The 11,390-nt window shown below is 37.8% G+C and overlaps 1 protein-coding gene across 1 annotated transcript in view; it reads right to left on the bottom strand.

The window, feature by feature from the left end:
* Positions 1–543: 543 nt before the first annotated feature.
* Positions 544–11,390, bottom strand: part of LOC104502803 (myosin-IIIb-like) — a gene marked incomplete at both ends in the record, with an annotated part of 33,635 nt that continues 22,788 nt past the window's right edge. The window contains 11 exons of the mRNA XM_010158817.1: positions 544–632; positions 2,442–2,595; positions 2,839–2,986; positions 4,055–4,265; positions 4,411–4,537; positions 4,929–5,043; positions 5,642–5,740; positions 6,114–6,316; positions 6,995–7,078; positions 9,701–9,805; positions 10,618–10,734. Coding sequence (XP_010157119.1) covers positions 544–632; positions 2,442–2,595; positions 2,839–2,986; positions 4,055–4,265; positions 4,411–4,537; positions 4,929–5,043; positions 5,642–5,740; positions 6,114–6,316; positions 6,995–7,078; positions 9,701–9,805; positions 10,618–10,734 — 1,452 coding nt within the window. The remainder of the gene's footprint in view (positions 633–2,441; positions 2,596–2,838; positions 2,987–4,054; positions 4,266–4,410; positions 4,538–4,928; positions 5,044–5,641; positions 5,741–6,113; positions 6,317–6,994; positions 7,079–9,700; positions 9,806–10,617; positions 10,735–11,390) is intronic.

Below are 11,390 nucleotides of genomic sequence, written 5' to 3'. Positions count from 1 at the left end.
ATTCTGGTTTTGTTTATAAACAGGGATTTGTACCTGAAATCACAAGCAAAGCTCATGTTACGTGAAATAATTGTACCACTATTCCCCATATAAAATAATACGTGAACTGCTGAGAACAATCTAAGTTAGGTGCTGCAAAGTACAAGAAAATACCTGTGGTAGCTAGCTCTCGTCTTTCCAATGCTCTCTAGAGGATTTTAAGTTCTACTACAGATGCTGCATTTTATCCATATACTTATATATGCTCACACACAGAACTACTGTGGCATTCACATGATGTTAACAATTGCCTGGCCTGTTCTGGCTCCAGAGAGTTGCTCCTTGGAAATGATTGTAGTAATGTTGTTTCTGGTGACAGATTTCTTTTAGAATAAAAGGTGGTTACTGTCTACACAATCTGTGAACGAGCCCTAAAGACAGGCTCTAAAATGGACTACTACACATGGAAAGTTTATCATAGATTCTAGGTTCCCATAAACTTTATAAAACAAATAATGACCATACCACTGTTATGTGAACTAAATAAAAATGACAGTACCTTACCTTTCCAGCATAGTGCTGAATACCAAATGACAGTTCTACTCCTTTTGGTCTCCAGAAGTATTTGCATCGCAAGTTATCTTCAAATTTATCTAGATATTGAGAAGAGAGATTGATATAAGTGACTTAGAGTGACTGTCATCCTAATCAGGGACACCCTACTGCTCAAGAAGCCAGAACTACAATAAGCACATATATTACCAGATTGCTCAGAAATAGCTGTGTGCCACCTTCTCTGTGTTTGCTTCCAAGCTGCCACTTCTGAATGGAACAGCTTACTCTAAACCAGCCCAGCAAGACTGTCTTTCAAATCCCACTGTTTGCGGATAGTTTTGTGCATGAAAATGATCAAATAAGAGTGGCCCATGAGAAGGTGTGATGCCTTCTCATATTTTGCTACAAATTTGCTTATTTGTACATACAGGGTTTGGGGTGGACTTAATTCAAGGTACTTCCAAAGCTGTGCATATATCTCACTTGCCTAAATGCCTGTTATTTGTATTTTCCCTATCTTCCTTTTACCATTCATTTAGCTTTGTGTATCATGTTTTCAGTATATGTTATTGTCTTCAGGCTGGGACTATCCCTCATTTACCTTTGGTCTTCTGCAGAAAAAGAGGCTTCTATCTAAAACCTCTTCTAAAGAGGCTTTCTGTTTCCCATGACTACCTCTAAAGAGCTGACAGAAAAAGAAACACCACTTTCTAAGAAAAATGGCTTTTATGCCCTGTGATACTTTGTAAGCTCTTTAATATTCTGTAATGAAATTACTGCTGTTTTTTTTCGAACATTAGAATCCATTAGAATTTTGTGTTAGGTTTTCCTTTCTATTAAAGTTTAATCAAGCTTGTATTTAAAGGCAAAAGAACTCAATTTGGAATTTTGGTGGAATTGTATGGCACATCTGGAAAGGGCAAAATATCCCACTTCGCTGTCTCCTTAAGTGATCCTGCTGTACTATGTACAGATCAGCAGTAAGACCCATCACCACTGGACCAAAGAAAGTGCCTCAGTGAAAGTTAAGTTCCATATTCAGCATTAAGTGATTTATAGGACCCACAGGGAGGCTCACAGCCCTAGTACACTAATGACAACTGGAAAGAAACCATAGCATTCATTCTATCTGTGACTTGAAACTCAAGTTTCAACTCGGCCTAACAGAAGTGAAAGTTCCTGCACATATATCGTGCAATTTAACAGGCAGCTGTTATTTTTCTCTGACTAACAGTTTGAGTCACTTCTGTACATTCTGTTGAAGGAACTGGAACTCTCTGTTTCATGTGCAGCTCTAGTAAATAAAAGCAAGACAACAGTTTTAAACATGGCATGCACTGCACATTTTAAAGTTGGCACCAAGATTTGTTAAAATATATGTAAAATATGCATGAAGGAAGCGAAATATTCAGCCAGATGGCAAACCAGAAATAACACACACTTTCTATTTATGATGAGATAATCTGGAGTGAAGCAGTATTTCTAATTGGATAAACATGGGCCTAGGAGCCTGGGAGATCTAAATTTTACTCTCAACACTAATGCTGCTCACAGGGTGGTCCTAGACACAAGATTCTACTATGTTTCAGCCTTCCCTTCAGTAAATGGGGGATAAATGGTGCTTGATGTACCTCACATACAGGGACGTGACACAGGTTATTTCCTTGTAACACTGGAAAGACAATAAGCCCTTGACACCTGATATATAAAGTAACTTTTGCAATATAGAAAGAACAGAAAACACATAAGCAGATATATGATGAAGCGCAATGAAAAATACACTTAAAACATCAAATGAAATGGCACGGCCTCAGCAGGACAACTAGGCTAGTAGAACTTGAGTAAAGATGTCATTCTGCCCTCTCAAAATACACTTGTTATTTCCCAGAATTTTTGTTTGCACATACCAACTAAAGTCAGGTCTGTTGCCTGAGGAAATCGACTTTCTTCATCTAGCAGAGACAGGAGACCCATGGGTTTCTGGAGGAACATATCTAGAAGTGGACGGTTGTCCTCATACTCCACTGTAGTAGCATCAATTCCCTCGCTCTGATATTCCATCTATGAAGTCACCAGCAGAGTTTTAATACTGAACCAGTAAAAGCAACGTCATCATTAGGACATTTATGACACACAGCAATACTCTGTAGGCCCCAACAACATTACGTACAAAACTTCAACTGAAAGATGTCACTATCTTGCATTTAAATCGCATACCCACTTTATTGTTTATAATGTACTTCTGAATATGATCTATGGTTCAGGACAGCTGATTGAACTAGAACTCATCAGAGCTGAAGTTACCTGCTCAAGGGCAAAGATATGTTGATTGAAATAAAACTGGATCTGTTCATTAGCAATGTTTATGCACAGCTGTTCAAAGGAATTCCTTGCGAAGTTCTCAAATCCAAATATGTCTAGTATCCCAACATTCATCCCATTTTCAGCATTGCTGCATGTGAAAATACAAACAAAATTCATCATGGGCAACACCAACTTAAAACAAACATGGTAATGAATTCAATCTGGTAATTGATTCAATCTGCTGAAAAAACAGAGGAGGAAAAGTGTGTTTGAACCTAAGACCATTTGTGGATTTGTTCAGCATCGTTAACACTTTTGTTTTCCACTTGCTTCTTGCAAATTTCCACAAAGTCAGCAGGAGAATCACAGAAATAGACACTTAGCAGCCATACTAAAACAAGCGGCTTCAATAGGCAGGTTCCAAATAAAATCTACTGCCTGCTCCTCCAGGCAGAGAAAACGTGTCAAGCTTTCTGCTACACTCAGTCAGAAGGGTCATTACCAAGTCTGCTGCTGCTACAAGCTGGCCTGTAGGAGCCCACGTGCTAGCTCAAGTATACTCAGACCACAGTCCCCACTACACTGCCAGTACTCTGTATGATACAGTGAAGTGCCAAGTAGAGATCTCAGCTCAGAGGCATTTTCACATTTACCTAAGGGGTTTTCTTGTTTCTAAAAATCTCTACAGCTGCCTGAAAGGAGCCATATCAGTACCTGGAAATGAAGGATATGAGCATCATAATGATGCACTATGTGAACATCTCTGTAATTATGAAAAATAAAAAAAATCATCACTTACATCTCAAGTAGCAGCACAATAATAATCCAAGATCTGTGCTTATTATTAGCTTACAAAAGCAAAAGGACTGTAAAGAATGTGAATACATACTAAAGTTTTACAGTGTACTCCAATTATTTACCAGCCCTTGATATGATTTTAGTGTTCAGTACATAGGAACCATCTTTTTCAAGAGCTGTACAGCACTTCAACCACCCAATTTCCATTGATTTCCGTAGCTAAATTCCACTCAGCTCTTTGAAAATGTTGGGGTTAATGTCCTGGAAACAGAATTCAGTATCACAGCATGAAAGACATTTTGAAGCCTTAGCCAAAATAAACACAGCACCCTTTCTGCAAAATCAAAAATATACAAATGGATGAACCCATCAAAGACATATGCACAGTAAATACATGATTCAGTGATGTGTAACTTGCCATATATTTTTATCTGGCTGAAGCAGCGTATTAATACGATTTACGATCCAGCTGAAGAGCCGGCCATAAAGTGCTTTAGACATGGCATCTCGCACGTCAGCTGCTTTGTCCACAGTGTTTGTTCGGATAATCGTTTCCCCTCGTGTTACAACACAATGGGAGGTTAAGGCCTCTTGAAGTTCTTCTGACCCAATACTTAGTAGTGCAGCAGCTAAAAGACAGTGGGAAAAAAGGTACACAACTGTGACTATGCAGTAGAAATTACCAGCATTGCCCAACTGCTACCATGAGTTAGAGATTCTCACAAATACAGTCAAATTGCATTTACAGAACTGACAGTGTAAAAATGTATTTACCATTATCCAAGGCTTCTGGGTTGGGAACCTCACTTTTATCTGTTTGGTGTTGTGAAGAAATGGCAGCAAACTCAATATTTCCAGTATTTAAGATTCCAGTCAGAATTCTGTACACTGAATACACCTCCTGTAAGAGATTACAAGAAGCACTCTTAAGGAATCCAATTAGATATATAAATCATACTTAGGCTATGAAAGAAAAAGATGGGCACTGGAATGACTATTGAAGCTTGCAGCTTGCTCTGAGACCAAGCTCTGCAATTGCAAGTAAGCACCTATTGACACAGAAAACTGTGATACAGAATTGTGAGTGGACTTGCCTGAGTACCACCTGAGACCTCAGGCTGGTCTTGGCTTCCCAGTGTGTGGTTATGCTTTCGTGGTTCACATCTGTTCTAAATACGATTCTGAGGCACAGGTTTGGATCCACAAAACCAAATGGCAGCCTGTGCCCAGGCAGCACTGGAGTGGGGTTTTATAAAGAAGGTCAATAATGGTTTAGCAACTGGATGTCTTACCTCATCAGTGAATCCTATAATTCTAAAGCAATGCTGAATCGCTTCAAATTGTCTTCCATAGGAATCTTTAGTAACAATGTCATGCATTACCCTTCCAGTTTCATTATCAATATATCTAAATAGAGCGGGAGAAAGAAAGGACCATACTAGCAGATATGCTGGTACAACCTCCAGTGACTTCAGTGCAAGTACCTCAGTAACTGAAAAGAACATTTATTTCAATATCTTCCAATTATAAACTTTGGTGCTAATTTGTAAGAAGTTTTTGGTTTCTGTTGCACTCACTTTTGCTTATTATTTGTTAATATCTATTATAGTGTAACCAACATTTCACACACATCCCCTCAGATCCAGATCAGATGCACCCAAAATACAAATACAAATACTAATTAAAAAACACAACTCCAAAACATATTCTGGGTTCTTTCTGAAGCATTAAGAAATCATAAGGTGATTGTTCTGATTGGAAAGTATTGCAGAATGTCTACATAATAATAAGCTTAATTCTTTTTCCTCCTTTTTAAAAAGTTCAAGTTGGTAAACAAATAGAAATAAAGTAATGCCTTATTGTCCATCCTCTTCTTTGCTTGGGAGAATTAAAGAAGATCCTTAAGGGATGGAGAAGGATTAAGAGAGATTTTTAGGGCATCATATTGAAAGCAAAAGCTGATCAATAGCTAATTACAATGAGCAGTTAAATGAGTGATAGTTACCTAGGAGGCTTTTTATCAGGAAGTCTATATTGAGAAAGTTTCTTCTGATGATAAAGGCCAGCATAGATATAATAAAATATATGGAAATTTTTCTCTCCCCTGGAAAAAAAGAAGTATCCTCTTATAGCACACGTGTTTATTCTTGTGGCATCTTGTACAATGTAAAAGCAGAAGCTCTTATCATGAGCTCATGGAATTAGGCAGCAAATCTCCCACTTGTCTTAATGGTGTAGGATCAGCGACTGTGAAACACAAAACCCAGCCAACAACAATATTTCTCTAAAGAATGGAGGAGCTCTGGCTTCCACTCCAAAAGAACACAACTGACTATTCTTGTCATCATAGCACTGTACAAAGGATCACTGCTTTAGCAGATGACACAAACACATTTAAAATAAATAATTTTGGGAAATTAAACAGAATCCAAACATCATATAAATGGATATCAAGGACAGACAACCAATATACTTACACAGCCTGTTTTATGACCCTTGATTTTTCAAGTAGATATTCAGAAATCTTTGCCCCCATTACAGCTCCCGTGGGTGTAAACATCATTTCCAGGTATTTCCCAAAGCGACTTGAGTTGTCATTGATGGCAGTGCAGGCATTCCCAAATGCTTCAACCAGAGGATTCACCTGAAGAATTTTCTCACGCAAAGCACGGTTATTGGCCTTGACAGAACAGATACAGATCAAAGATCATTAAAAGAACGTACTGCTTACCCAGAATCCAATTCGTGCTTCAGAAGCAGAGCATCCCTTTCTCATGCTTGTATGGGCTTAGATGCTGTGTTAACCTTTCTACTTTTATAAGACCAGGGCCAACAAGTTTATGAGAAAGTCTCCCACAAGTAGGAAAGAACAAATTCTTCTTTCTCTGCAACTGTTCTGCCTCTGAGGTGTCATATAATTAGGTAGAGTACCAAACCCATCAAAAACTAAACACATCTGCCTAAGGTTAACCTTACATGCTTGATTTCCCCATCATTTGGCACTAACAGCATTACTCATTTAAGTGTGCAAGAGTTTCTAAGATTACAGCCATAGCAAGACCTGTCATTCATTATTGTATAACTGAACAACGGTGTATGTGATAAACACTGTAGATAACTACAGGCACTGAACACTCGGAATCTGGCACCTTCTCTTTAAAAAATATTGACTGGCTTGTTGTGGGTCACACTCCAATATCTTAATTCAGTACCCTCAGATGCATGATTATCCCTGTCCCTAACTCAAGTGGGACATTTCACATGAACAGCTTTAAGTATTAAAGGTTAAATGAAGTGGAAATTGGGGGTGGGGTTGGGAGGATTTGTTCATTGTTTTATGTGATTGGCTAAGAAATACCTTTCCCAAGAAGGTCAAATGTTGGACGATCAGATGGGCACTTTCTGTCTTTCCAGCACCACTTTCCCCACTGATGATAATGCACTGAACACACAAAGCAAAACAGTTAAGTGCATAGCTCACCACATGGTCCATTTCAGCTATTAGTGCTCCTATCTGTTATTTTATGGTTAGTACTAAGACTACAAAATACTTCAAGGGTCAACTCCTTCAACTCCCTTCTGAAAGGAAAGGCCAGCAAAGGCTCAGTGCAATAATTTATTCCTTAGATTACTAAAATGCTCTTGCAACGCCTGACAGCAATGTGTGTATGTGAGAAGCAGTGACTGAATTTCTAAGGGCTAAGACACATAAATGAGTGACCCTGTCTATAGGCTAACACATGCTATGCACATATGCAGCTTGTTTCAAATGCTTAAAACCCAGAAAACTGCCACAGCTCAGCACAATTCAACAGTGCTTGAATTCATATGAATTACCATGAAACACAGGGTACAGCTGTATTTAATACACTGACCAAAAGTTTGCTCCTGGTTTTAAAAATAATCCTAAATAATTGCTGCTGTGTAGAGACATTATTCTGCAGGTGATGCTGATATTCAAGCTAGAACAGAAAACTACCACCTAAACAATTCAGGAAAATAGGCATCTGTTCATTGGATGATTCTGAGAGAACATATCCATCTTCTTCCTGAGTCAGCAGTCCTTAACACATAGTATTTTATTGGCTCTCCAAATGGCTTCCAGACTCAGGGATTAGCTAGAATGGTCTAAATCACTTGGTATCCTCCTCTCTGCTGTTATGCTTCATGGACAAGATGGAAGTAGAAGGCAAGGACACCTTGAAGGCTACTGAACATTGAAATGTGAACACATTAGCAAGTCATAGCAAGTAAGATCATCAGCACACCTATTAATCTACTTAAGGTACAGTATCAACTGAGGTAATTAAAATGTTAACACAGAGCAGTTGCAGAGGTTTGTGTGTTTTTATGCAAACACCTGAAAATTATTTGCGCCACACTGTGAATGTACAAGATTTTTGGCTGGGAGAAGATACAAAGACCTAAACCACTTGACAATCCATATATAACTGAGCTTTGTGAAGAGGTTTGAAAGATATAGTAGTTCTCTGATGGTGTCCTGGGGTGTCTGACAGCAGGTGCAGGGATTGACTATAAATAATGTGTGCAATATAGCATTTGCAGCCTATTTACTTCTTGTTGGGTACTTTTGTTCTTCTTGGAAACAGATAGCCCAGTGACGGATTCACAGGGTTATGATACCTAACCTAATTGTCTAGTCTTGTGTGACTAGAAGTCATGTGCCACATTTTATACAGGTAAAGTCCTTGAGTTCTTGCAGAACTCAGAAAACTTGTAGAATTGGCTAGAACCTGACTTTAGCTTCAGGAGAAATTTTAGATCTGGAGTCAATTTTCAGGCTTCCCGGGAAAATACAAGGGAAAGCTCTATGGACAAACCAAACAGAAACAATATGTTTTTGATCTGGCTACAGTGTTTCTCTACCTGAAGAACCAACATAACTTCGGCCAGGTAATGGAGATAAACATGCTCCTGTAATCCTTTGCAAACAGACAATAGGAAACTGATTTAGATCTAAATGCAAATGACTTCCTAAACAGGTATGAAACATGTAACATTGAAGATGTACAAAGTTAGCCTGATGGGCTGATGTCAAAAGTGATTTTTTCCCCCAGATAACATGTTCTCACATAACCTATTCTACATGAGAACTTGTTTTCTTTAATGCCCCCATCAAAGAGCATATAAACCATTAAAGAAGTACCAGCCATCTCTAAGGACAGTGTACTTCCACATACTCAGTAGAATTCCTTTTTTCTTCATCTTCAATATCTCTCTTATTTTTCTTCTTTGCTTGGTACTTTCTGTTTGCAGGTTTTTTATTATTTTATTCTGCTTTTATGTTTTTAAAAAAGCATTTTCTATAAATTATTGTGTGATGTGCAGGGTAAAATCAGGAGGATTTTATACATAAAAATAATTCTTAGCCCCCAGTATTCATGTACATACAACACATCAAACTAGAAACAGTACAAAGCTACAATCTTAAGAGTGTAATAAAAAGAAATTCAGCTTCTACAGCATGGTATTTCATTCTCATTAAAATCATTGCTATATAATTGTATTTGTGTCCTTAGTACATTTATATTAGACCTATCCTTAATATATTTTACTAAAAAAGGTTCCTATTGGAACCTCAATGGTTCCTGTTTTTTCTGACTTGTAGTTAAAGGAATTGCTTGATAGTGTTTTTATGCAACAGGAAAGTAGTTCAGACTCTGTAAATCTGCTATTGCATTGAGACCATCGTATTTTACACAGGTGCAAATTATTAAAATGCCTAGCGCGAGACAGGCTAGAATCAAGGTGTGCAGCAGCACTCTGCAGTTGGTGTCAACTGCCAGGACTTCATGAGTGTCCAGGAAACTATATTGGTCAGGTTACCCTATCATTTTATTTAACCTGTTAGTCTCTTTTATGCCACTGTGACCTCTTCAGAATTCCCAAACCTGAGCAGATTTCTACTTCAGTTTTCTTGATAAATAAAAGGCTGAAAGAAAAAGTTCCCAAAGTACAACGTAAGAGAACATTAGCCACAGCCACGTAGCATAGTGGAACTATGGTTAATATGAAATTTAAACTCAAAGGAACAGATTCTTACCTGATCTTTGCTGAATGTAACCATACTTTGGTAGGCAGCATCCGCAGAGGCAAATATGTGGGGGGGATTTGATGAACGCTTCACACCATGGTAAAGCTTGGAGAACTAAATTTAAAAAAGAATGCACAGTAGTCAAAACACGCACCTAAGTTACATAACTAAGAACTGAAAAGATGATAGTGTCTACCTTCTGCCTGTTCAACAGAAGGTAGTTGCCTGTTTTACCACAGAATTTCCACTGAATCACTTGGAAGAAGAGTGGTAAGTCTTGGCACTGCCCAACTTCTAGAATACAAATTACGATCCCCAAAAGGCAGTCTGACATTTCCCACACAAGACAGTGACGGGAACTGTACCACCAGTAACAGAATGTCAAACGCAAGCATTCAATCAAGGAAATACCCAACCTATACAAAAGTAACTTCAAAGATAATAGTGAATCTGAAATCTGGCCCCATGGAGACTAAGATTTATGGCTACGCCTCCCTTCATATTTGTGGGGAATTAAGTTGCCTCTCTTGTTACAGCATTTGATTCACATGTTTCTTTTAAGCAGCAGCTGATGGCACAGGATATATAACAACTCAATAGTCAGAGCAATTCTTCAGAAAGCATGAGGAGGTTCATATAACCACCTTCTATTTCCCAGAAGAAAGCCCTAAATGCCAGGTGAAGCACTGCTGTGGCTGGGGTAATCTTCACCCCTCCTACGGAAATTGTGGCACCATGCAGAAAGGAATGAAATCAAAGTAGACCAAATTAAGAAGAAAAAGATATGTAGCCATAATTTCCTGGAAGAAGAAAAGGCTGGGCTTTCAGCTGTGTTCCTAGCTTCCAACATCACTTAACTACTTTAGCCAGTGGTGTTAATGGAAAATGTAAAATGAGGACTGTCCACAGCTTGGAATCTCTCTTACCTGGGGAGAATAAATGCTGAGATTCTGGAAAGGGTTTAAGGCAATTAAAATGTCTCCAACATAAGTATAAATTTGTAAGTCAGCATAGCGTTTCTGCAGCTGATGGATAATTGTATCCTGAGAAGATTACAAAAAGTTTGACAGTTAAACAGCATTTTCCCAGTTAGGAAAGATTTTTGAAAAATACTGAGAACACTGATTAAGAAATACTTATTATAAGTGTTACTAATTATTTTTCAAATGCCAACACCACAAAACCAAACAAATATTTTCAAAGTTCTTGCCAATGTCATAATACTAAGTTAAATGTCAACTCCTATTTCCAGTTTAGTACATATTTTGTAATAACATCCTGAGAAACAAACCCTCTGAAGAGAAAATGGCCACGCACATTATCGGTGCACTTCATAGTACATTTCCATTTGATTTTTTATTTGACCGTGAAACAAGGATAATAATTTTTCAAGGATTAAATTTTAAGTGGTAATAAGAGACTGTTTTAAACAGGACACTAGTACAATTTAGTACTATGTCTTTTTCTTGCTGGCATACAATTCATGGATCAAAATAAAACTTTACAGATACTCTGAATATAGGCAATAGAGTGAAATAAGCAACTGATTGTTTTATCCAGAAGCTGTAGATATCAATTAGTCTGTATAAATCCATCCATTTTAAGAAAAATCAATTAAATCTAGATCTTCATGACTAAACTTCACATTTTAGAAAACTCACAAAATAATTTAAACTAGCATCACTCATAATTAATTTTT

This window comes from Eurypyga helias, unplaced genomic scaffold (genome assembly GCF_000690775.1).
Source record: "Eurypyga helias isolate BGI_N326 unplaced genomic scaffold, ASM69077v1 scaffold12439, whole genome shotgun sequence".
NCBI lineage: Eukaryota > Metazoa > Chordata > Aves > Eurypygiformes > Eurypygidae > Eurypyga > Eurypyga helias.
The sequence above is the reverse complement of the archived record's forward strand: the minus strand, read 5'-3'. Positions and strand labels throughout refer to the sequence as shown.